The sequence below is a fragment of the Engystomops pustulosus genome, chromosome 6 (assembly GCF_040894005.1).
Source record: "Engystomops pustulosus chromosome 6, aEngPut4.maternal, whole genome shotgun sequence".
NCBI classification, from domain to species: Eukaryota; Metazoa; Chordata; class Amphibia; order Anura; family Leptodactylidae; genus Engystomops; species Engystomops pustulosus.
Genome location: NC_092416.1, coordinates 171,521,952 through 171,549,455, shown reverse-complemented (window position 1 = coordinate 171,549,455; position 27,504 = coordinate 171,521,952). Strand labels below are relative to the sequence as shown.

The window sequence follows — 27,504 nt, the reverse complement described above, 5'->3', positions numbered from 1 at the left end:
CCCAACATGTATAATACAGACTACTGCACCCCATGGACCCCTAAGCACTCTGCATGCACCCCAACATGTATAATACAGACTACTGCACCCCATGGAGCCCTTAGCACTCTGCATGCACCCCAACATGTATAATACAGACTACTGCACCTCATGGAGCCCTAAGCACTCTGCATGCACCCCGACATGTATAATACAGACTACTGCACCCCCAACATGTTTAATACAGACTACTGCACCCCATGGAGCCCTAAACACTCTGCATGCACCCCAACATGTATAATACAGACTACTGCACCCCTTGGAGCCCTAAGCACTCTGCATGCACCCCAACATGTATAATACAGACTACTGCACCTCATGGAGCCCTAAGCACTCTGCATGCACCCCAACATGTATAATACAGACTACTGCACCCCATGGAGCCCTAAGCACTCTGCATGCACCCCAACATGTATAATACAGACTACTGCACCCCATGGAGCCCTAAGCACTCTGCATGCACCCCAACATGTATAATACAGACTACTGCACCCCATGGAGCCCTAAGCACTCTGCATGCACCCCAACATGTATAATACAGACTACTGCACCCCATGGAGCCCTAAGCACTCTGCATGCACCCCAACATGTATAATACAGACTACTGCACCCCATGGAGCCCTAAGCACTCTGCATGCACCCCAACATGTATAATACAGACTACTGCACCTCATGGAGCCCTAACTACTGTGCGTGAGACCCCAAAGCAGGCATGACAACACACACACAGCGTGCAGCAGGAAGCTCCGCCTCTATGGAGTCACATGACCTGGGAACATGTGACCAGTGACATCACAGCTAGCTCCATCCTGCTGCATGTGCTGCTGCTGTGTGCGGGTGCAGGACGGGTGGCATCATGCTCAGGTACGGTGTGCAGGGTAGGTCATTTCACCAGCTTTGCAGACATGGGCAGCTGGTACTAACTCGTGCCCATGCTGCCCACCTACCTCTGCAGCATAGCAAGTGGTGGTAAAGCTGAGTGTCAGGGAGAGGCAGACACTATGTAGAGTAATTGCACTTTTCGTACTTGTATAATACTGTGTAACAGTCATTTACTTTGTATTTCTGCATGTGGCTGCTTGCTGTCATTGAATGGAAGCTGTTAAGTTAAAGGGATATTCTGGTAACTTCATGTTATTCCCTTTACACAAGATACGGGTCTAGTTCTTGGGGATTGTACCAGGAGATTTGGGCCATGTTCACACATTGCATTTGTATTGCGTTTTGTTTCAAAGCATAATCCAAATGCATCGTGTGAACACTGCCAATGGATGTAATGTGCAGTGTAAATGTTCCTGCAAGTGATTAGACACTTGTGTCCTATCCTGTGTTCCCTATTGTTGAGGGAACCAACCACATGTCATTGTAGCTTTTTTGGAAATGAACGCCGAAGCTTATTGGTTGTTATCGGTAACATCGACTTTTATCCTTTTTATTATAATAATAATAATTTTCCTTTTTTTTGGTCTTAGTCCGGCAGAGTTGTTTGCAGCGCGGAGCCGGGAGCAGAGTATTCCTCAGCGGTCACATGGACAGAAGGACTTTCTGCCGGATGGGTCTCGCACTCAGGAGGAGAAGCTGCAGATTTGTCGCGCGGAGCAGTGGGAGCTGCTGACGGAGGAGCGTGTGGAGCGCCTGTAAGTATTGTGTCTGTAGTCTTAAACCTTCAGTGAGCCTGGTCCTTTGTGCTGCCACCCTGTGAATCCTTAGGAGAAGGTGGTTTATTGAAGGGATATTAAAATTCTGGGTATTTATGACTTATGTAGGCAGCACGGTGGCTGAGTGGGTAGCATTTCTGCCTTGCAGCGCTGGAGTCCTGGGTTCAAGTCCCAGTGTGCAGTACTGCATAATCTGTAGGCGTTAAATAAAGAATTATTATTATTATTACCAGAGTTGCCATAAATGCCTAATAAGTTTGGGTCCGCCCTTTTGGACCTTTATCTATCCTAAGAATGGGACCTGCAGTGGAAATGTCACACACAGGTAGCACTACCCCGTTCTGGTTCTGCTCGGTGTGTGGCTGTACCTACTCTGTGTTCATTGCAATAATCTCCAAAGATTTGCACTTTATGTAAATTTTCTAAATTACTTTGCCCTTTGCAGGGGAAGTTTGGGAAGAGGAGTATGGAAACCGGAAGAAGAATTGGTGGAGCTGACACTGCCGGCGGTATGTACAGCCTCAGAGATTATAACATTCACAGATACAATGTATCCGTCTGGTCACTGCTTATTAGCGGTAAGTGTGATCTTTTCTCTTCTTCCATGTTCAGGGCAAATTTTGGCAGAACATGGGTTTTACCGAGGGAGGACGGCAGTGTCTCCTGCCTGAGGAAGCCGTCTACTTACTGGAGTGTGTAAGTCTTATCTACCTATATATCTATGACAGTGGTGGCGAACCTATGGCACGGGTGCCAGAGGTGGCACTCTGATCTCTTTCTGTGGGCACCTGGGCCATTGCCCCAGGACACCAGACAGGACTCAAAAAATTTCACTGCAGTTCCAAGCAACTTAAAAGATGCTGCTTGCGACTGTAGGAAGAGGGAGAATGTGTAGACAGAGACGAATTATCTTTGGAGAAGCTACTGCTTGCCCCATTGGTTCTCTGTGTAGAGACGGGCACTGGATAGAAGCTACAATGGTGCAAATTTTCTCTCCTTCTTTCTACTGTGTTGGTGTCCTCAGGAGGCCAGTATGATTGAAAGTTGTTCAGGGAGCAATAAATTACTGCTTTAATTTTTGGTTGGCACCTCGCGATAAATGAGGGAGGTTTGGGGTTGCAGTTGGGGCACTTGGTCGCTAAAAGTTTCACCATCACTGATCTATGATGTGTTTGCCATACATCCAATTGTTTTTTTTTATTCACTATATGGAGTGCTGCTGCATTCTTTGAATCTGTCTGTCTTTCACTTTGTTTCTATTTCTCTTTCTCTCGCTCTTTCTCTTTCATTTTCTCTCTTTTTCTTTTTCTTTCTCTCTCTCTCTCTCTCTCACTCTCTTTCTTTCTTCCTCTATTTTTTTTCTTTCTCTCTCACTTTCTCTTCTCTATGTATCATGTAAAGAGAGACATTTCTTTTTCTCTCTTTCTTTCTTTTTCTCTCTTTCTTTCTTTTTCTCTTTCTTTCTTTTTCTCTCTTTCTTTCTTTCTTTTTCTCTCTTTCTTTCTTTTTCTCTCTTTCTTTTTCTTTTTCTCTCTTTCTTTCTTTCTCTCTTTCTTTCGCTCTCTCACACTCACTCTCTGTCTCTCGCTCTCTCCTAACTAGCCATGTATAAAAAAAGGCGTCACTCCAAAAACTTCTTCATATAACAGGGGTTACTTTATTCCAGGGAGCATCCCTTTTTTTTGAAATTTTTTTGGAGTGCTGACTTTCTTTCTATTATTTTATATTGCCAATAGGACGAATCAATCCTGGGCTGAGCACCCGACGCATACAGGTGCAGCTGAAATATTTATGTATGATATCATGTATTTGTTGGAGCTTATATCCGCATTGTGCGTTATATATCTTATAAGTAACAATTCTTTCTCTGTTTAGGGATCTATTCAGCTGTTTTACAGGGATCTTCCAATGTCTGTGCAGGAGGCTTATCAGAAGCTGCTCTCCGCTGGTCGGGTCCGTCTGCTCCACTATCAGGTAATGAATATTGTCATGTAATGTGTATTCATACTTGGCTTATCTAACAAAAAATTATTTGCATATATTTCAAATGTATCCATAGCCCAGATTGGCCCAATGCCTGTTAAGCCTTCATTTGTTGTTACACTGTATACAATTTTCTATTAATTTTTTTAATAACATTTTTGTTCTATAGACGACTTTGTATTCCACTGTATTATCCACTACATCAGAGAATGTAACTTGCACCCATGACGGTATTTTCTTCTTTGTTTCTGGCTTTTTATACAGGTATATAGCCACTTGAAAAGGTTGGGGTACATTGTCACCCGCTTTGACCCAAGGTGCGAACACTTAACAAGTTGTTGACGTTTATTTTTCTATTTATTGCAAGCAATGTGTATATTAATGTCGATAGGGCTCAGTTTACCTAATGACGTGTCTATTTGGCATCGTTCCCCTTTCATAAATTGTAGAATTTTCCCTATGACGAATGTTCTCCTAAGGGGGTGGGTCCAAATTTTATCTACATGATCCACACTATCCAGATGATTATGCAGGGGAAGTGCAACATCCTCCCAATGGGGCCTGAGCTTTCAGTGTGGGGGCAGCTGGATTCCCTTGGTACTAAGCGGCTGGCTTTGGCACGGCCTAGCGCTAGACTTGTCACGGTCACTTGGTCCAAGTGGAACAGGCCTTGTCCATGCCAGACAGGGCCAGGGATTGCAAGAATAGATGAAAGGTTTCCCACTGGGGCAATGTGTGATGTAGAGATCCCCGGGTAGATGGGAGAGGGGAGGCCAGTGATGTTAGCAACAGCCAGGGATCACGTGTGGATAAAAGATGTATAAAGCATCAAACTTACAGTATCTTTATTCCACAACTTCAATGCAGCAAGGTAACAGGCTGAGGTAGTGTTTCTATTTGCCAATGTCCGAATTAGCTGGTTGTATGCAGTCTGGTAGTGAAAACTCACAGCCCGGATTCAGGAACTTGGGGCTGGAGAAGGTAGAAGCTGCCGGGGCAACATTTGGAGCAAGCTCTGGAATGTGGCAGAGGATGGAAGGAAATTGGAGCACCAGACAGAGGGAGTATTTGTCAAACTTCCATTCTGGACGGGGTTCCATGCATCCACCAATTAGGAACCTCGGAGCAGATCAGTATTAATATAAGTAAAACAGTTATAATTGGTTAACAATGAAACCCCCCCTCCCTTCCCAGGTAGATAAGATTCAGCTGCATTACCAGTTATAGACAGTAGATGGCGCAGAGAGGTGATCAGGCTCTATTGGACACATAGCAATCTAATAGGAGCACAATATTTCGTAATGACCCCATTTACAGGGTCTTTACAGAAGGTTTAACCTTTGCTGTTCAAATACTGAAATATCTTTCTTGTTCTGCATCCTTCTTTCGTCAGCTCCATACAGTTACCTTACGAGAGACAGATAAACCTGGAGAGACGTGCTGGATCCAGTAGGAAACGTAAGAGGAGTCCGACGAGGCCACGGTAAAGACCCCCCTCTCCCTCCATCACCTTATACAGTATAGACATTTATAGAAATGGATTGGACAAAATTGAGTATTTTCACCCTGTGAAAAGTTTTTTCCATCAAACTATAGTGTTTACATGTGGTAATACTTTAAGGGGGTCCCTTCTTGTGATCGGTGGTGATACCAGCAGTTGTACCCCTAATGCTCAGATTGTTACCCCTTATCCTGTGTATAGTCAGTGACAATGCAAGCTGGTACAACCCATTTAAAGGGAATCTGTTACTAGATTGTACCCCATTAAACTACCAGCTCCCTTTTCTAGACATCTCATCTGTTTACCTGTAAATAAAATCCTCTCCCCAAAGTCCCAAAAATGACTCGTTTTCACATGAGATGAGTCAAGTTTAGTGATTGCAGGGGAAAAGTCCCTTCAGAAGCCCCTATCTTCTGTTCTATAGCACCTAGAAACAAGCTGTTTAATATTAAAGATAAGAATCTCATCTTTTGGTTCTGTGAACTACAGAACTGGAGATATAGACAGGAACCGGATCTCTATCTGCAGCTCACATTTCTAACTCTGTCTTTAGCTGACTGTATTTCAGGTTCTGTAGCTCAAAAAAGCCATACGTCTGATGTGATCTGAAAGATCTTTAATATGACATAGGTGTGCTCTAGATGCTATAGAACAAAAGATAGACCCTTCTGAAGTGACACCACCCCTATAACCTCTAAACTTGACTCCTCTCGTCTGAAAACAAGTTGATAAGAGTCATATTTGACTGACTTTGGAGTCATTTTTTTTATAGGTAAATGGGTGAGATTTTACATAAAAGAAGAAATTATAAAAAAAAAAAAAAATTTATACCCGACCTGATGAGGGGGCTGGTAGTTTAGTGGGGTTTAGTTAGGTTTAGTTTAGATTCCCTTTAAGCAGAACCTGATACCAGATTTTACACCATAAAACTATAACCTCCCTGACGAAGGGACTGCAATTTCCCCTCTAAAATGTCCTCTTTTATGCAAAAAGCCATTTGCCTATAATAAATAATCTCCTCTAAAGTCATGTGAAAGTGAGCAGAGAAGAGTCATATTTGCCTGAGATGAGTCAAGTTCAGAGGCTGCAAAATAAGAATATAATTTTTCAGATCAGGCTTGATCTTCTGGGAGCTAAAAAAAACCAGAGATACAGCTATTTAAAGACATAGTTGTAAATGTGAGCTGCAGACAAAGATCCAGTTTACAATTTTTTGTATGCTTGTATGTCCAGTTCATTAGATCACAGAACCACAATCCTGAAGAAGAGATTCTTAATTTTAATATGACACCAGCAGGTTTCTAAGCCCTATAGAACTAAAGTCTTAAATAGAGCCCCTAAATTTGACTCATCTCCGGCAAATATGACTCTTCTCTGATCATTATTGCAGGACACTGCAGGAGAGGTAAAATTTCACATAAAAGATCAAATTCTAGATAGGAAATTTCATCTCCTACCTGAAGGGGCTGGTAGTTTAATGGGGACACTTTTCCTTTAACTACCTACATGTACTCTGACCCCACAAGTAAAGCAAATGACCCACTTTTATTTTTAATATTTCATTATTTTTGTATCCATTTGCAGTTTAGAAACCCAAAATGAATCAGATACATCAGGAAGCAATAGCAGAGAGGAAAGTAACTCCTCCAAACCCAAGAGACCCCCTTACCCAGAACCAGTTACCTCCTGTGCTCCAAACCCAATAACTGTTGAGCCCGATGTATTAGAAAACATTAAAGTTGAGAAAAAAGCCAAAAATACAAGTCCGTTACAGACCAAGGAAACAGATTGCGACGAAGAAACCGTGAAATCGCCCAGGGACTACAGATGGGATTTCTCCAAAATCTCCTTTCCGAATTGTGCTAACGATCAGCCTTGCCTAAACCTGCCTGACCCCGAGCCTGCCCTCCTACCTGACAATGTGGTAGGTCGCCAGGTGGACATCTCTCCGTGGATGAGGAGGCTAAACCTGCGCCCGGAGAAGTTTTCCAGGAGAGAACAGGAGCAGTGGGACTGGGAACAGAAATACAAGGTCAGTATCAACGTGGACCCCAAGGTAAAGAAGTGCAGCAACTGGAGGGAATATAAGAAGGTCCTGGAAGAGAGAGAACATCAGAGACACAGGGAGAGGCCGGCACATCTGTGGGCGAGTACAGTCAGACCCCTGCTGACACCCGGACGTGTGACCTCTACAGGTGAGAACACGCTGGATAGTTTATTCTATTTTTTAACCTAATGTTAATGTAAACTAGTAACATTGTTATTCTGCTCCTCCTGCTCTATAACATGCTACCTGCAGATAGGACACTATGTACAATCTGCTCAGCTCCTCCTGCTCTATAACATGCTGCCTGCAGATAGGACACTATGTACAATCTGCTCAGCTCCTCCAGCTCTATAACATGCTACCTGCAGATAGGACACTATGTACAATCTGCTCAGCTCCTCCAGCTCTATAACCTGCTGCCTGCAGATAGGACACTATGTACAATCTGCTCAGCTCCTCCTACTCTATAACATGCTACCTGCAGATAGGACTCTTAGGATTTGTGGCCATAATTTTCAAATTAAATTAAAAATAAATTGAAAGCGTTTTTGCAACATAATTGATTTTGTGTAATTATTGATGATGGTAACAACACGTTTTCTGTAATAATTCTTTATATCTGTATCCAGCTTCAGTTTTGGAGCAATTAACGGTCATAGGTCAGTCTACTCTGCTGGAGGATGGGAAGAGGTAAGTGCTATGGAAATCATAATATACTGATGGCTATCAGCCCTATCGGTTTGGATGAAAAATCCCCCCTCATACATGACTTCTGTATTTCCTATCCCCAGGCTCCAGGACTCGCAGGATAACCCTCAGATCGACTTTAATTTATTTCAAGCTGATGGTAACTCGGAATATAAGAAATCCAAACCGGGCAAACCCTGTGCTTACCTGTGCGTGCGCAGGTAGGTGGGCAGCGGTGTAAACTCTGTGACTCTCATCCCAGTGTTATTTTCTAATTTCTCTCCAACATAGTGTTTGGGCGGGGCTAAGGGGAAAGTAACGGGAAGACGATCACATGACATGTACTAGGTGGTGAATCCCGAAATTCTTCTAACCCCTCTCCTACAACACAAGCCCCCTTTAAGGGCGAATTTCTGGGAAGGCCACCCATGTGAGATCAATATTGGAGAACAACACACAATTTCCTAAGGGTGCGGTCACACGTCGCGTTTAATGCATGCGTTTAAGAAAGCATTGCAATAGCTGAAGAGTGATTTGCCTAATTATGTATACAGAATTGGGATCTGTACTGTAGGGTAACACCCAATCAATGGGCTACACACATGTAAAAATGGGCTATATTAGATGAAAACAAAACAACATGTGTAAAGTAGCGAATGAACTTTATTGAAAAGTTAGGACAAAGGACAAACATCAACAAGACAAAAAATGTATCATAAAATCATTTAAAAGGAATGCACCCTGGTGCACCCATACATACAAAAATCAACTGGAGCCCGACACCTGATAATGTCGGGTTTAGCCAGACCTGGGCCTCACAAAAACCATCCCACTAAAAGGTGAGTGTATGAGCCAGGCATGCGTCTGTGGGAAGGGAGATGTAAGCAACAATAGCTATCAGACAGTCCAGCCCGAGGATGTGTGGTGATGCGCACAGAAGTGCGTGTGAATCCTCTGTGCTGGAGTGGCTGAGGTGCAATAGCGTACCCACTAGACACCAATCTGAGCTACAATATTTACCAAAAGATGTGGGGTGGAGATGTGGACCCAGGACAAGTCGCCCCACGCGTTCCGCCGCGTATCGCGGCTTCCTCAGGGGTGCCCTGCTGATGGAGTACCCAAACATATATACCTGTGCCGGATGCTGTGAATGGACGGCCGGTGTGCATCGTGACTGCGTCAGAGTCAGCGTCACCGGAAACGGGGAGGAGCCCGCCACGGCGCGGCGTCACTTCCGGTGACGCGGCTCGCTAACCGCGCTTGCGCACCTCCCGTATCCAGGCAACGCCGAAGACGCAGCCAGGTAAACAATGGTAAGTATGGACATGTAATCTGAGTGAAGGAAACAGGGCGGATTGCCATGATTAGGTGAGAATGGTGGGTATGGATGTATTCATGAATAGTAATACAATACAAATGCCATTACACATATCCAAAAAGGATAATAATGTTAATAATAGTCAGGTGCAAAAGTGCATGTGTGATTCATGTAAAGTGCATAGTGTACATGCCAAGTCAACCAAATTTGTCCTAAATAACACTTCATCGTCAGTTGTCGTGAGCACACTCAGACCAACACATGTACCTGCATGGGCCCATGCACATTCACCCATTCACCCAACACTCATACCAAACCATGCAATCAGCCATAATAATCATCGCGAAAATATAGTCCATCATAGTTGCATCAAAAGGCTAAAAAGTGGTACAATATATGCCAAAATGCAAGATAAGAGGATACTTAGTTTGTCGAAATAGCCAAACATATCATAGACACGGAACTTATATACGATCAAAATACACCCAAGGGTAGGACCAAGGACGTGGGAAGCAGACGTCGGTCTCTACGAAGTGGACCTGGATTTAGCAAACAGCGTATAGGTCTTGGAGACACAGGATAGAGGCGTTGGGGGATAAGGTCATGAACCTGGAGGTGATAAAGCAGTACAGAGTTATAATTAGCCCAAGAAAAATGGGTAGGGAGGTCTTCAGAATAGAAGAGAGAAGAAGTCCAAGCTGGCCCCTATGCATGGATAAATCAATAGGTGATGGGCGCGTGCCACATAAGATGCGAAAAGAAAGAACAAAGAGAAAAGGAAGAAAAGGAATATTGGGAAGAAGGGAAAACGACCATAGTAGAAAAAGAGAGACGTGTAAAGAAAAGGACAGGAAAAAGGCGGAAGTGAATGAAGGTTGCCTGGGGGGAACCCAAATAAGTGTGTGAGCCTCAAATGAGTGGGGAACCCCTGTAGCCAATGCCAAACCGGTGAAGTGTGTGACCGGGTTACAACGTGATGTGAGCCTAGTGCCCAATCGAGAATGAGTGTGGCGTAAGCCACCGTGATGATAGGGAATCCGTGAAAAGTGAAGCAAAGAATGTGCAGATCGGAGTGATGTGCGCGTGCGTGTGTGAGGAAGGGGTCACTATAGCAGAGGGTGGCCCAGGATGCAGACCAGTGGTGCAGTGCTGTGGGTGACAAACAAAACAGGTGATAGTGAGACCGCAATGTGAGCAAGAGCCAGAAATGGGACGAGGGGAATGGAAACAGTGAGAAGAAAGAACAGGACGACCCGGAGTGGGCCTGCAGCAGAAACTGTGTGATAGAGATATGGCAGAAGTGGATACCTACTTTTTGTAGAAGCCGGAGAAGAGCATGTCTTCATTCATCCCCAAAGGGGCCAATGTTTTCAGTTCAAATATCCATTTGGCTTCAAGTCGGAGCAGGGCCGGGGTTGGATCTCCTCCCCTTATGTTGGATTGTACTCTGTCAAGGCCAATGACTCTTAGGCTAGAAGGGTCACCTTTGTGCACACTAAGGAAATGTTTGGCAACTGTGGATAATTGTTTCCCATCCTTAAGGTCTCGTTCCGCATTATTAATCGTGGAGATGTGTTTCTGCACTCTTTTACGTAACTCTTGGCCCGTTTGCCCCACATACATCTTAGGGCAGGAACACGTTAGGCCATAAATGACACAGCGTGTCCGACAGTTCACATAGGACCGAAGTTTTATAGTCCTAGAGTCGGATGGATTTTGAATGTTGTCACCTCTTGAAATCAGGGGACAGATCGTGCAGTCTCCACACGGATGTGTGCCAAGAAGTCGTTGGCCATGTCCAATTGCTCTCGTGGGTCGTTGAAAGTGGCTCCTAGTTAGGTTGTCACGCAAATTTTTAGCTCGTCTCGCGACCATCTTCGATACAGGGGGAATATGTATATCCAGTCTGGGCTCACTTTTTAAGATGCCCCAATTTTTGTGTAACAGTTTGTATATGTCCGACCATTGATTATGGTAACTCGTTATCAGGCAAGGTTTGCCATCAGATGTTTTCATTCTTGGTACAAAGGTGTCTTGTCTTGGGGTTTGTTTAGCACGGGTAAAAGCTTTAGAGATCACTTTTTTTGGGTAGGCACGGTTCTTGAATCTAGTTGTTAGGTCTCTAGCTTGCTCCATAAATTCTGCTTGTGTGCTACAGTTCCTCCTAGCACGTAAAAATTGCCCTATTGGGATGCCATCTTTCAAGTGTCGGGGGTGAAAGCTCCGGTAGTGTAGAAGGCTGTTCGTCGCGGTTTCTTTCCTATATAGTGTTGTTTCGATAACCTTCTGCTGTAGAGAAATCCGTAGGTCCAGGAAATTTACTTCTGTTTGAGAAAACACTGGTGTTAGCCGTATTTGCCATTCATTAGCATTGAGGTCCTCCACAAATGCTCGACAGGTCTCGGGTGGGCCCCTCCAGAGGACAAGCACATCGTCGATATAACGATACCAACCGATGGCATGCCCCTGGAAGTCCCTGGATGGGTACACCCTGGTCTCCTCCCACCAACCTAAAAATAGGTTGGCGTAGGAAGGAGCGCAGCGTGCACCCATCGCAGTGCCCGAGACCTGCCTGTAAAAAGTCCTGTCGAAGACGAAATAATTATGCCTCAATATAAACCCCAAGAGTTCCAAAAGGAACAACTGATGGCGCTGATCCCCCATCTGCTCTTTTTGCATGTAATATGCCACCGCACTCACACCCACCTCATGTAAGATATTGGTATAAAGGGATTTGCCTAATTAAACAGCTGTTAACATTTAACGCAAATGTTAGCGCTTACATCAACGCATGCGTTAACACTGTTAACAAGCGCATGTGTTAACCACGGTGTTAATGAATGCATTAACGGTTGCGTTTGGTAAACACACGTGTTAACAGCTGAAGGCCAAAGCAGTGACCCTATCAGCCGTAGCAAAAGAAGTTGGTTGCTCCAAGTATGTGATTTTATTTAGACTATTGCATCTTTATAACAAAACAAGCTCATTAAAGTCCTCCCAAAAAGGCTAGTTGCCCTCGAAAGACAAAAATGCAAGAGAGGACAGGATAATGTGGAGAATCTCCATGGGTAATCTTTCGACACTGCAGCTAGAATTGCTCAGGAGTTTAGCACTGAACAGGATAATGATCTGTCTCCTAGTACAGTGTCACAATGTTTCAGAGCATTTGGATTGAAAGCCCAACTCTGCTGTGACCAAAGCTCTCAATAGCAGAAAGAATCAAAAGGCTAGACTTACCTCTGCTGAGGAGCATCTTGTGTGGGCAGAGAAGAACTGGCCAACAGTTCATTTTAGTAATCAACGCAAGTTTAATTTAGTTGGATCTGATTACAAACAGTTTGTCGACAAAACAAAGGTGAAACCCTGAATGCCAAAGTGTGCAAAGAAGTCAGTGAAAGGCGGTGGAGGAAGTGTCATGGTTTGGGGAATGTTTTCTGCAGCAGGAGTTGGACCTCGCATACAGCTACATGGCAAGGGCGTATCAGAACCTTCAACAACAACGTTGGACCTTCTTTGCGGTCTTCAGACAATGTTATTATAATCACTTTTTTTTTTTTTGCAAGATAAAGGTTTACTCTTATTATATAATTTTGTGAAGCGCGGTTCTAGTGGCCTGTTGACCCCTTACAACGTATCCATCAAATGTTGATCAATTGAGATGAGATTGTTTTTGAAAAAATTTGATCATACATTGTTCTCTAATTTTGATCTCCAGTGATGATCCAGAAGGCTCTTTGCTGTGATTAATACAGGGGGGTCCATGGTGGGGGCTCCCTTCTAGTACAGGTAGTCCCCAGGTTATGTACAGGATAGGTTCTGCAGTTTTGTTCTTAAGTTGAATTTGTATGTAATTCGGAAATGTATATTTTATAATTGTAACCCCAGTCAAATTTTTTTTTTTGGGTCTCTGTGACAAATGGATTTTAAAAATGTGGGGTTGTCATAAGAACCAGGATTACCAATAAAGCTCAATTACAGACAAATTTGATAACTGTTATAGCTGTTTATTGTAGCCTTGGGCTAATGTACAGTAAATTACCAAAATGCAGAGGTCCGTTTGTAACTAGGGGTCGTATGTAAGTCAGGTGTTCTTAAGTAGGGGACCGCTTGTATACCTATTCACATCAGACTACATAAATTTTGTCTTTGTGCCCACAGCTTTGATGAACCAATCCCTACCCTGCGCGCTATGAAGAGCCTGGCACACCAGAGCGGAGACGTACCCGTGGTGTTCGCCCTGGTGGATTGTGGAGAAATCGCCTTTTACACCTTCAAAGACTTACAGCTCCCTGTGGACATTTACCCTTGATAATGGATGGTCTGTCAGTATCTTTGTGTATAAACTGCTCCTTTTAAATGAAAATTTTGATTATAATATATATAAATACAGTATTTTTCAGACTATAAGGCGCACCATCAATAAATTCCCAGCTAAAACGTCTAGGTTCATATATAAGGCAAATACATAGAAAGATGTAATCCGGGGGGCACCTGGACGCAGATCCCCCGCTGCTGCCTGACATCCCCAGGCTTAGACGGCTGAGCTGTCATGTGACCACTAGAGGGAGACACAATCCACAATTAGAACAATAGCAGACACCGTGGCTTTACATCTTTGGCGCCGTTCACATTGAGTTCTGTAAATACCTTCATCCTATGGGCTGGAAAGCTTCATGCTCCTGGCATATACCAACACTCTCCTTTAGGTCTTCAGTCACGGAATAACTACTAGTGTAAGGTCTCAGAACACCTTTTCAAAGGTTAGTTTTGTCCCTTTAAAACTACTAGACACTCAGTGCCCTTTGGCGCCATGTTCTGCCAGCCATAACAACCCCCACCCCATCAATAGAGATGGATGGTGGCTTTTTGTGGTCCTTTAGCTGTACTGTTTTATTGGCTTACTAATCACCTTTTATTTTATGAGCCACAAGGGGGCAATATTTTTGGAGTTGTACACATCACTGAGAGGTAAGTAGTTAACTTAAAGGAGTTCTCTGGAGTTCGAAAAGTATGGCTGCTTTCTTCCAAAAACAGTGCCACATCTGACAGTGGTTTGTGCGGTATTGGAGCTGCATGGAGATGAATGGAGCTGAGTTGCAATACCGGTACAAACCATGGTCGGGTGTGGCGCTGTTTTGGGAAGAAAGCAGTCATGTTTACCAACGTCTGGACAAACCACATAGTGAACATGCACAGAGGAAATCTATGAGGCCTTGAGTAAACCGCTGTTTGTTTGTGTGCGTAAGGCCACGTTCACACGTGGGCTTTACGTTGCGTTTTAAAAATGCTTGGCAAAGGTTCCACCTGTGATCACATGTTGAGATAATGTTGCGTTTCAATCGCGCTTAGTATATGCAATTATTACCTTCACATGTGATCACAGGAGGATTATTTGCGTTTCAAAATTCAACCGCAAACACCACGTGTGAAACGCATAAATAAAAAAAATACATTGGGGCACATTGATCAAAAACAGTGAAGTAAGCAGGGGGCGCCAAATTCAGGATTTCTGGCGCACGTTCTTCATGAATCTGGTGCCCCCCCCCTGCACTGATCCGACAGAGTGTATCTTTTTTGGTGCACCTTTAACACGGGGCGTGCAACACAATTCTGTCTGACTTTGCATGATAAATGTGGTGCATGGTGCGACTGTGCACCGGAACATCCCCTTCAGTGCAGAAATTTGTGTTTTGCGTTGGGTTTAGAGCAGCCGCAAGCCAAATGATTAGCGTCTGACACAGTAGTGGTGCCGACACTTCTTAAATGCACGAGAAAGAACATGCAAAGTACGACAGAAAACTGGCGCAAGGACCTTTGTAAATGTGCCCCACTACGTGCAGATTGACATGTGCCTTTTCCACATGACCATGTACTACGTGTGCAGATAACCTTAGGCCGGTGAAAAACGACCGGTGCGTTTTTTTCATTGCGTTTTTGCATCCGTATAAAACAGTTATAATAAATCCTGCATACTGGCTTTTTAAATGGGTATTTGGATAAAGCATCTTAAAGTCGCGTTTTCTCCAGTGTTTTTTTTTAGGTACATTTTCATTGCGTTTGTGTTATGCATTTTGAAACACGTGTGATTCCATGCATACAGCAGGGAGAAGAAGATCCCTGCATTTTTACAAATTCCAAGAGACACAGCTGCCTACAATTAAGACACATCAAGCATTGCGTTTTTAAAAACGCACACACAAGAAAACATTTGAAATACACATGCAGAAAAACAAATGCGTTTTCAATGCGTTAAAAATCGCAACAAACAAGCTACGTGTATCGCTGACCTTAGGGTGGTGACAGTGATGGTGTTTTGAACCCGTTTCTAGTAAGATTTTTGTCATTCGTTTTCAGTTGGTTAAAAAACGCATGCGTTTTAAAAACACATGAAAACGCATCCGTTTTTTGTCCGGTTTTCCCAATTATCTTAATTTAAAGTGGACAAAAACACATGCGGTTTTTAATGGACTGAAAACGCAATTACTAGAAACGGGTTCAAAACGCCACGTGTGTCACCGGCTTTAGGCTGCACATGTTAAGTCTGGATCGCGTTTCATACAAATAACATTTTTCATCCTATTATGAAAGACAGCTTTTAGTGTAGTTGATGTGTGAACAGAGCTTATGTCCAAAAAAAGCCAGCAACCAATGTATTTACCAAAAGCTGTTTGTTTGCACCCAGTCCTAGTGTGCAGGATCCATGACAAAGATTCAAGGTGAATCGAAACGTTGCAGTTTTTTCTATGCCTGTGTGAATAAAGGTATAACATTTTTTCAATCATATAATTCTAAAATATATACAGTATGTAACTAAGTGCTTTATCTTTATTGGTTTTGCTCCAATTTTTGTTTACTCTCATTTTTTTTCTTATAAACTTGGGTTAATACTTTGGGGTCTTGGTAACCAATTATTTGTTTTCCATGGAATTCCCAATCACAATGTTTCCAGTTGACAATGACATTCCATAACACATGGATATAGTAAGCACATGGATATGTAGTGATCCTGTATGTCTCCATTACCATAGTGCACCAGGAGACCCTCTGCTGGGGGCTGACAATGAGTTTCTGAATGACTAATTACAATGTTTCCACTAATGACAATGGTCCTCCCAGAACACATGGATATACAGTAGTAAGTAATGAAGTGCTGCTTGTAGTGATACTGTATATCTACCATCGCTCCATTACCATAGTGCACCCAGACCCCCTGCCATGGGCTGACAATGAGTATCAGTGTTTCCCCTATTACACTTCAGATTAAATGTTTACTTCTGAATTATGCAAATGGATCAATAGTTTACTCTACCCGCACCTTTACATTGTCTCTACATGCAGGATCGATTGTTATGATCAGGGGCGGATTAAGACCACCATGGGCCCTGGGCTGTATGAATATTATAGCACCTACAAGTCTGGAATCACTTCCTACATATGGTACCAGAATCAGCTTCTTCCTGCTTTGGAGGACCTTCAAAGGTCCTGAAATGGCTCTTGTGTATTGAAAGCAGAAACAGATGTACAACGATTTCATGGGTAAAGATCCTTCTCAGTATAAAATTGTTTGGGTGGTTTGGGTGGCTATGGGCCCCCTAGAAGGCTTGGGCCCCGGGCTACAGCCCCAACCACCTCTATTATAATCCCCTACTACTGACTATCATCTTTTTGTATGTTCATTAGGTGGAAGGGAGTATTACTGCAAATGTAACAAGGATTTATGTTGCTGCCTAATGGCCATTCTGCTATATGTGCATATCGAGTTCAATACGCCTTCAATAACTATGGGACATACTGTGCCCCCTAATTCCTCCTCATTGCATGATCATGAAGGAAACACTGCAGATGATATTTTCTCCCGTACTCTTCTATGAGGACCACCATTGTTGTGATTTTTGGGGTCCCAGTAGTGTCTTTCCTACTAATTCTATTGACCCCATCTCCATCTTTGTATCCCTTTTCTCTGCTGGCAAACATTATCTTGCCCTACACTCAATAAAGAACCAGAACAAAGGTGAGAAGGATCAAAGACGTCTTTCTCTAGCGCTGGTTATTAATGAGGTGCATTGTGTGGATGGACGTGTTCACACTTGTCTACATGGCTATAGCCACTGGTGATGGCCTTACATATGCTCATTTCTACTTTCTTTCCCATTCTATGGAATGTAAATTGTAGCACAGGAAACATTTGTATATTGAAAGTCTGGCATGATGGGGGGTCCTCTGAAATTTTGGGATTGATAACGTTCTTATCAGTCTGTAGATTTAGGCATTTTGGTGCACTGGGTAGACTTGTAAAATTGCACAGGGCACCCTTAGTAATATAGAACAGGAATCAACCTAATATAGCTCAGGACCCCCTTCCCTAATATAGCTCAGGACCCCCTTCCCTTGATATACAGTATAGCAGAGCAAGGTAACAATTAAAAAAAAAAAAAAGAACATAAAAAAACAGAATACTCACCTACCTGTGGTCCCTGCAGCTTCCCCCTTGGTCCTGTGCTTCTCCTCCAGGATGCAGGCAGCGTGATGACACTGCATCTGGTGTCCTCTCTATGAGACAGCTACACATACGACGTAAAGGGTTAGCTGTCGTCGCCACCTGTGTCCTAAAGAAGCAGCATCCAGTTATCAGCAGTATGTGCGTCTTAAAGACATTGCCCTCCACCAGGGACTGCGTACACTGCCTACCCCTTATCCCAGCCAGGGGCGTAACTACAGTGGTAGCAGCTGCTATGGACCCCACGGTGTCAGGGGGCCCATCATCCGAATTGACACTAAAGAGTAGAGCATGGGCACATTTTATATATGCACGTTTTGTATATAACAAATATGTGATGTATGTATGCTGCATATGTGTGTATCTGTGATGTGTATATATACTGTATGTGTGTATATATGTTGTATATGGCATGTATGAGTATATTTATAATGTGTATATGCTCTATATGTGTGTGTGAGTGTATAAAAGTGTGTATATGAGTGAAGAACTGTATTTTTATGTATATAGGTATATAAATGTGTTTAAGTGTAATGTGAGTGTAATATGTGAATTTTAAGGGGGCCCCATTATGAAGTCTGCTATGGGGCCCTGCCTCTCCTAGTTACGCCCCTGATCCTATCCCTCTGGGTAGTGCTTGGTATGACAACTAAGCTCCACACATTTCTAGATAGCGGAGCTGCAATACCAGCACGATGGTCCATGGTTAGATGTGATGCTGTTTTTTGAAGAAAGCAGCCATGTTTTTCATCCTGTGGACAACCCCTTTTACAATATCCAAGCATTTATATGATGTCTTATTTCACTAAATCGTCTCATATACATATCAAATCTCCCAATATGCCTTTAAGGTTGTCCAGACACTTGACTTGCTCATTGATGGGGGTCCCAGAGTTTGGATCCCACAGATTACAAGACAGTGGGTTCAGTATACCTCCAAATGAACACAGCAGCTGTTCTCACATGTGTCCTGCTGCTCTATTCATCTATATGAGGTAGAATGGACCCCTTTCTCATGATCTGTGGGGGTCCCACCACTGGGATCCTCACCAATAGGCAAGTTATCTCCTTTCCTGTGGATGCGGCCTATAATGTTTACTTAGCAATGCACGTTTTCTATGACAATTGTATGTTGCCTATAGCAACCAATCACAGTGCAGCTACCATTTTAAATTACCCTTTTGAAAAATGAAAACTGCTCTGTGATTGGTAGCAATAGACAATAAAGATGGTACAGCTCTTAGATCTTTTATTGTATATGTATATTATATATATGGCAAAAAAGAATACAAATACAATACAAACATTTTCAACTTATATATGCCCCTTTATGTGGACAATGTCCTATGTACACTGTCAGGGGATATTCTCTCCATACATACAGCGGCCTTGTATTGTGTATTGTGACATCTGTAGATTATGTAACCTGGGATTATGTGTAATGTAAAGGAGGCTACACCCTGAAATACCATTCACCTGTGTCACCAACAGCGAGCGGCACTTGTGATCTCATCATTGCAGATAATGTCACTATCTACTATGCTATGGCCGCCTGGTCTGTGGGCCGTTTTTTTCAGTCCCATTTACTTTAATAGGTAAATTGAGTTTGTAAAAATGGGCCTTGGTGTCCAATCGATGAAAATCTAGGACAAGTCTTATTATAGACAGTGTATGGCTACTGCAAGGGGGTAACTACTGACCATCAGGCCCCAAGGATATTATAGATCAGGGATAATACACACAGCGATGTCACAGTATAGAGATAAAACACACATTGATGTTAAAGTACAGCGATAATGCCCACAGTTATGTCACAGTACAGGAATAATACACACAGTGATGTCACAGTATAGGGATAATACACACAGTGATGTCACAGTACATGGGTAATACACACAGTGATGTCACAGTACAGGGATAATACACAGCGATGTCACAGTACAAGAATAATATACACAGTGATGTCACACCCCAGGGATAATACAAGCACAGTGATTTCACCGTACAGGGATAATACACACAGTGATGTCACAGTACAGGGATAATACAAGCACAGTGATTTCACCGTACAGGGACAATTCTCACAGTGATGCCACTGTAATGGGATAATACACACAGTGATGTCACAGTACAGGGATAATACACACAGTGATGTCACAGTACAGGGATAATACACTCAGTGATGTCACAGTACAGGGATAATACACACAGTGATGTCACAGTATAGGGATAATACACAGTGATGTCACAGTACAAGGATAATACACACAGTGATGTCACACCCCAGGGATAATACAAGCACAGTGATTTCACCGTACAGGAACAATTCTCACAGTGATGCCACTGTAGTGGGATAATACACACAGTGATGTCACAGTACAGGGATAATACACACAGTGATGTCACAGTACAGGGATAATATACACAGTAATGTCACAGTACAGGGATAATGCACACAGTGATGTCTCTGAAATGTTCTCTGGAGCACTCATGTTCCTGTCATTTTTCTAAAAAGTGGCGTGAGGGTTGGAAAAGATGGGGGAAAGTTGCAATTTTCTGCATATGTGCCAGGAATTTCAACTTTTTGAATGCCTTTTACTCCACTTTTCTACCCCTATCTGTTGCTTCAGCAGCTGGTGCACATCCCCATGTTTTTCTACATGTAGTGTCCATGGCCCTAGTGAAGACCCAGTACAAGGATAATATACACAGTGATGTCACAGTACTGGATAATACACACAGTGATGTCACACCACAGGGATAATACAAGCACAGTGATAATACCACAGTGATGTCACAGTACAGGGATAATATACACAGTGATGTCACAGTACAGGATAATACACACAGTGATGTCACACCACAGGGATAATACAAGCACAGTGATTTCACCGTACAGGGATAATACACACAGTGATGTCACAGTACAGGGATAATACACACAGTGATGTCACAGTACAGGATAATACACACAGTGATGTCTCTGAAATGTTCTCTGGAGCACTCATGTTCCTGTCATTTTTCTAAAAAGTGGCGTGAGGGTTGGAAAAGATGGGGGAAAGTTGCAATTTTCTGCATATGTGCCAGGAATTTCAACTTTTTGAATGCCTTTTACTCCACTTTTCTACCCCTATCTGTTGCTTCAGCAGCTGGTGCACATCCCCATGTTTTTCTACATGTAGTGTCCATGGCCCTAGTGAAGACCCAACTACCAAACTGCACATTATATTTTTGCTTCCCTTGGTTGCCACCTGGTCACCGCGTCTACTCTCATCTCCTCAGGGCGCTTTCACACGATGCGTTGCGTTTTTTGATGCGTTTTTGACGCGTTTTTCCACTGGCTTCAGCCTTGATCACATGATAAGGTTACATTGCTTTTCCACTGCATCTGTTAAAACGCAATGTAACCTTATCATGTGATCAAGGCTGAAGCCAGTGGAAAAACGCGTCAAAAAACGTGACACAACGCATCGTGTGAAAGCACCCTCACACTGACAACTCACGGGCAACAAACAGACCACAGACCACTTGTATTTCACACGTTTGTGCAGGTAGCCTGACATTTTGGGGCACAATTTGGCTGCTTCGATGCGACCATATGGGGGATGTATGTGCGCTTTTCTGTCAGATTTGTCATTTTCTGTCAGACTTGCGCAGGTATTTAAGCAGTGTCCACGCCACATATGTGTCAAAGCTGTGTTCTTTACTAAACAGGGCGTTTCAGTGCACAGTCGGACCGTGCGCCAGATTTATCATGCAGACTCCGACAGAAGTGTGCCGTCGGAGCAGTGCAGGGGGCGCCAGATTCATGAAGAACGTGCGCCAGAAATACTGAATGTGTTTTCCTGAAACACTGCACCAAAAACATATAAGCAGAACATCTGTAGTATTCTCCTGTAACCAATGACAAAGCAGTAAGAGCAGGGTTGCGTTTCAAAACAAAATCCAGATGGAACGGGAAGGGTCTTGGCCCTAAACAAATTTTGCGGTTCAACAGAAATGTGCACAATCAGTAACGAGCACCCAGTGTTTTACATGTAAGCAATGCTCGTTGTCCTTTTCTGACTGGGTTGCGTTTTGAAGCGCAATGCAAACGGAATGTGTGAACAGAGCCCTACCGGGACATCACTAAGGTCACATTGTCATGTCCAAATGACATCAAAACTAAGGTGAGCCAAAGGTGAAGCGATGATATAATAGTTTATGGGGTCAATAAGGTGAATGTTGGAAGTTTATTTTTTGACATATTTCTGACCAAACATTGCAAGTGACAACTCCTTTAATTTTTATTTATAACGTCTTTTTTATTGTTTAATCCTCAGCAGACGTATTAGTGATGTAAGTATTTCTGATGGACTGTGCGACCACCAGTTGAGCCGGTCATAGACATGATGGCGCCCACAGCAGGGATTTCTTTTTCTATCCCGCGCAATGTTACGGGCGGTTCCATCCACGTACCGCGCCTCAGGTGAAGCCAGGTGCGCGGATGGATCAATGAAATGCAACCTGTTACATTATTCATGAGAAGAAGGGCCGGTCTACGGGCTTGCGACGTCAGCCATCGCGCGGGGCGTGGCTTGGGAAGCGGGATGTCTGCTCGCCTATTGGTTGGCACCGGTGGGGATGTCATGAATATGTAATTAGCCGGAGGGAACCAGGAAGCGGCTGCGGCCCAGGCGCCTCCCGCGGGACGAGGTTCTGGAGCGGCTGCTGGACGCGGGGAAGGTGAGAGGAAGCGGGGCCGGGGGTGCTGAGGGGTGAGGGGCGCCCGCTGCGGGCTGAGCTCTGGGTGCCCGGGTGTGGCCGCCTCTGTACGTGTAACAGGTGTGTGCTGGGGGCTCAGTCACATCTTCCTGTCAGGAGTCTCCCCAAAACTCCTGCAGGGTATAGAGAGCCCCCCCGGGTCCCCCCCACCCGCATTCCCAGCACTTCCCTCAGAATATCAGCATTTTATTAAAATTCTAGCGACCCTCTGTTATTCCTCTGGGAAATTCATGAATAATTTGCCAACTGGGCGTTACCAGATCGGGGGGAGGTGTGTCCCCTGGACACTGATATGGTCATCTCTGATTTGGGTGAAGTGAGACGATCCCTGGGAAACTTCCCATGCATTACCAGGAGGAATAACAGAAGGATTTGGTAACTCGGAAGTGTTTGGGAGAGGTGAGTGCGCCCCTTTAAAGGGTTCTGTGTTACCTTATGACCTCAGACGAGGGGGGGTAACTTACTGATCGCTGATAAAGGGGGTTCAGTATCCCCCCCCCTATAAATGATGCGACTACTACAGTGGACTACATGATGGTTTTAGGCAAAATTGTGCTGTGTGTGGGGGGGGGGGGTAACCTGGAACTTTGGAACGACCCCTTTAAATCAGAGCCGTCGCCCGCATCAGTGGCAGGGAGACGGGGTCATCCCTTTAAGAAGCATTTGTGCTGTTATTCTGCACTTGTTACAACGCGGTGTTGACTGTAGCGCTCAGTCCGTAAATCCTAAATCACGTACTGGATGGATTTTACGGACGGGTCACAGCATCGCGAGCCCAAACATCACAGGAAGTTCCTAAAAAGAATTCTGATTAAAAATGAGTGGATCCCCTTGTGGGGTTTGGCCCCCTGACCCGAAACAGCATCACCACGGTGAGTTGATAGTTGCGTCAATTTACCGGATCGGCTGTTCAGACCAGCTTTGTGTCTGGGTTGGGCAGCCGAACGTGGAAACGCAGAATCTGGCCCTCGGGTCCGCTTATCTCTAGTTATGATGTTATCCGGCGGCTCCTTGTATCACATATCAGTCACAAAATTGTGGCCTTAAATCGATCCCAGGACCCCCGTGCTGGCGAGAACCGAGCACCGCGCCTCTAGTGCAAATCTGCCGCGTTCTGCAATAGAGAACCATTTTTTTTGCTTTGTTTTTCTAGTAGAAGTCGTCTCCCGGGTTCCGGTCCTTGGGGAACACTTACTAAAGTCAGCTGCACAACACCTCGTCCTTCTCTCCTCCCTCGTCTTGGGGATGGTTAGTGTGAACACGCTGCTGCTTTCTAGGTAATAAGTACATAACTAGTGGGGGGTCCTGGCGCTCCGTGCATGGTCTATAGGACGGGATTATACATCCTGATGGTTTACATTACATGTCTGCAGCAGACGCACACAACTCCTAACATAGTCAGGTTTTCCACCTCCTCCGGGGATGGTGACTTCTGCTTTGCATCTGTTTGTAGAGGGGATGTGACCGCCGACAGGGGGGGCAACCAAAATGATGTCCTGTACCTATGTGCTGATACCTCCAGGCTGATGACATTGTCCTGGTTTTTGGATTTCTTTGTAGTGTTATTTCTCCAGTCTCTAGCTTTTCGGCGATCTGGTAGCGGTGCTGGTAGTTTCGGTACCCAGTATTAGGATCTCTAGTGCGGATAAGGCGCAGCTTTTTTTTGTGTGACACTTTGCAACATGTGTGATGAGCCCTAGGGTTCCTATTCAATGGCAGCAAGCAGAGAACTTGACTATAGGAAGAAACCGATATGGGGCTTATATAGAAATTTAGGTGGGGAGTGGTGGGGGTCATCAGTCTGTCGGCCTCTTTGACATATATGTGCACTATAGGCATCAGTCTCTGCTGTGCGCTATGTCTATAGACCCCCTGCTCCACGTCATATGTGTTCTCAATGTATATAGACCCCCCCCCCCCCCCCCTGCTCCACGCCACGTGTGTGCGCTATGTCTATAGACCCCCCCCCGGCTCCACGCCACGTGTATGCGCTATATCCATAGGTCGCTGCTGTTTGCTTTCTGGCGTGTCCTGTCTGCAGTCTCTCTCTGGTCTGAGTAAACATTACACATAGGATACACATCCCTCCTCCTCGCTGTATATACCATCTCGTCTTGTCGCCATAGTCAGATGCCGCTCTGGGGACGTCTTGTTATGTCTCACAACATCATTTATTTAGGTGATTTCCATGTGACTGCATTTTTTGTATCGGTACGATGCACCGGTGGTCCTAAGGGTCTTATTACCTCCTTGTGCTAATGGTGGCATATACATGCATGGCACAGGACCACCGAGGCCAGGAAGGGACCACTGCATGGACCACACATTGCTATTCCAATATACTTTCTGTATAATTACCCTATGCAAAACCATATCTCTGCTTGCTGTCATTCTATAGGAAGATTCATTGTTTACTTCCTGTGGATAAACACCGGTCCCTGGTCATGTGATGTCACACAGGTGCACGGCGCGGTATGTCCCTGGTCATGTGATGTCACACAGGTGCACGGCTTGTTATATCCCTGGTCATGTGATGTCACTCAGGTGCGAGGCTCATTATATCCCTGGTCATGGGATGTCACACAGGTGCACGGCTCGTTGTATCCCTGGTCATGGGATGTCACACAGGTGCACGGCTCGTTGTATCCCTGGTCATGGGATGTCACACAGGTGCACTGCTCGTTGTATCCCTGGTCATGGGATGTCGCACAGGTGCACGGCTCGTTGTATCCCTGGTCATGGGATGTCGCACAGGTGCACTGCTCGTTGTATCCCTGGTCATGGGATGTCGCACAGGTGCACGGCTCGTTGTATCCCTGGTCATGGGATGTCGCACAGGTGCACGGCTCGTTGTATCCCTGGTCATGGGATGTCGCACAGGTGCACGGCTCGTTGTATCCCTGGTCATGGGATGTCGCACAGGTGCACGGCTCGTTGTATCCCTGGTCATGGGATGTCGCACAGGTGCACGGCTCGTTGTATCCCTGGTCATGGGATGTCGCACAGGTGCACGGCTCGTTGTATCCCTGGTCATGGGATGTCGCACAGGTGCACGGCTCGTTGTATCCCTGGTCATGGGATGTCGCACAGGTGCACGGCTCGTTGTATCCCTGGTCATGGGATGTCGCACAGGTGCACGGCTCGTTGTATCCCTGGTCATGGGATGTCGCACAGGTGCACGGCTCGTTGTATCCCTGGTCATGGGATGTCGCACAGGTGCACGGCTCGTTGTATCCCTGGTCATGGGATGTCGCACAGGTGCACGGCTCGTTGTATCCCTGGTCATGGGATGTCGCACAGGTGCACGGCTCGTTGTATCCCTGGTCATGGGATGTCGCACAGGTGCACGGCTCGTTGTATCCCTGGTCATGGGATGTCGCACAGGTGCACGGCTCGTTGTATCCCTGGTCATGGGATGTCGCACAGGTGCACGGCTCGTTGTATCCCTGGTCATGGGATGTCGCACAGGTGCACGGCTCGTTGTATCCCTGGTCATGGGATGTCGCACAGGTGCACGGCTCGTTGTATCCCTGGTCATGGGATGTCGCACAGGTGCACGGCTCGTTGTATCCCTGGTCATGGGATGTCGCACAGGTGCACGGCTCGTTGTATCCCTGGTCATGGGATGTCGCACAGGTGCACGGCTCGTTGTATCCCTGGTCATGGGATGTCGCACAGGTGCACGGCTCGTTGTATCCCTGGTCATGGGATGTCGCACAGGTGCACGGCTCGTTGTATCCCTGGTCATGGGATGTCGCACAGGTGCACGGCTCGTTGTATCCCTGGTCATGGGATGTCGCACAGGTGCACGGCTCGTTGTATCCCTGGTCATGGGATGTCGCACAGGTGCACGGCTCGTTGTATCCCTGGTCATGGGATGTCGCACAGGTGCACGGCTCGTTGTATCCCTGGTCATGGGATGTCGCACAGGTGCACGGCTCGTTGTATCCCTGGTCATGGGATGTCGCACAGGTGCACGGCTCGTTGTATCCCTGGTCATGGGATGTCGCACAGGTGCACGGCTCGTTGTATCCCTGGTCATGGGATGTCGCACAGGTGCACGGCTCGTTGTATCCCTGGTCATGGGATGTCGCACAGGTGCACGGCTCGTTGTATCCCTGGTCATGGGATGTCGCACAGGTGCACGGCTCGTTGTATCCCTGGTCATGGGATGTCGCACAGGTGCACGGCTCGTTGTATCCCTGGTCATGGGATGTCGCACAGGTGCACGGCTCGTTGTATCCCTGGTCATGGGATGTCGCACAGGTGCACGGCTCGTTGTATCCCTGGTCATGGGATGTCGCACAGGTGCACGGCTCGTTGTATCCCTGGTCATGGGATGTCGCACAGGTGCACGGCTCGTTGTATCCCTGGTCATGGGATGTCGCACAGGTGCACGGCTCGTTGTATCCCTGGTCATGGGATGTCGCACAGGTGCACGGCTCGTTGTATCCCTGGTCATGGGATGTCGCACAGGTGCACGGCTCGTTGTATCCCTGGTCATGGGATGTCGCACAGGTGCACGGCTCGTTGTATCCCTGGTCATGGGATGTCGCACAGGTGCACGGCTCGTTGTATCCCTGGTCATGGGATGTCGCACAGGTGCACGGCTCGTTGTATCCCTGGTCATGGGATGTCGCACAGGTGCACGGCTCGTTGTATCCCTGGTCATGGGATGTCGCACAGGTGCACGGCTCGTTGTATCCCTGGTCATGGGATGTCGCACAGGTGCACGGCTCGTTGTATCCCTGGTCATGGGATGTCGCACAGGTGCACGGCTCGTTGTATCCCTGGTCATGGGATGTCGCACAGGTGCACGGCTCGTTGTATCCCTGGTCATGGGATGTCGCACAGGTGCACGGCTCGTTGTATCCCTGGTCATGGGATGTCGCACAGGTGCACGGCTCGTTGTATCCCTGGTCATGGGATGTCGCACAGGTGCACGGCTCGTTGTATCCCTGGTCATGGGATGTCGCACAGGTGCACGGCTCGTTGTATCCCTGGTCATGG

General features: G+C 45.6%; 2 protein-coding genes and 1 long non-coding RNA gene across 7 annotated transcripts in view; 2 read left to right on the top strand and 1 right to left on the bottom strand.

Moving 5' to 3' along the window:
- The window catches only part of TSEN54 (tRNA splicing endonuclease subunit 54), a 31,004-nt gene extending 14,939 nt beyond the window's left edge, over positions 1–16,065 (top strand). Inside the window, exons 1-11 of one of the 5 annotated variants that reach the window (XM_072112425.1) lie at positions 761–903; positions 1,512–1,676; positions 2,143–2,206; positions 2,310–2,393; positions 3,573–3,671; positions 3,945–3,997; positions 5,074–5,163; positions 6,766–7,376; positions 7,858–7,918; positions 8,020–8,136; positions 13,392–16,063. In XM_072112425.1, the coding sequence (XP_071968526.1) occupies positions 896–903; positions 1,512–1,676; positions 2,143–2,206; positions 2,310–2,393; positions 3,573–3,671; positions 3,945–3,997; positions 5,074–5,163; positions 6,766–7,376; positions 7,858–7,918; positions 8,020–8,136; positions 13,392–13,542 (1,503 nt within the window). In that variant the 5' untranslated portion in view covers positions 761–895 and the 3' untranslated portion in view covers positions 13,543–16,063. The other 4 variants (XM_072112421.1, XM_072112420.1, XM_072112422.1 and 1 more) reach the window with 4 other exon arrangements.
- On the bottom strand, positions 8,129–17,887 carry LOC140065011 (uncharacterized). Its single transcript, XR_011847849.1, has 4 exons — positions 17,695–17,887; positions 15,892–15,980; positions 13,648–13,791; positions 8,129–8,219 (listed from the first exon to the last, which is right to left on the bottom strand). It is a non-coding gene; the product is annotated as an uncharacterized lncRNA (long non-coding RNA).
- Positions 17,888–22,297: 4,410 nt separating this feature from the next.
- The window catches only part of LLGL2 (LLGL scribble cell polarity complex component 2), a 33,277-nt gene continuing 28,070 nt past the window's right edge, over positions 22,298–27,504 (top strand). Inside the window, exon 1 of the mRNA XM_072112415.1 lies at positions 22,298–22,455. The gene's annotated coding sequence lies outside the window, so the exon portion shown is untranslated. The remainder of the gene's footprint in view (positions 22,456–27,504) is intronic.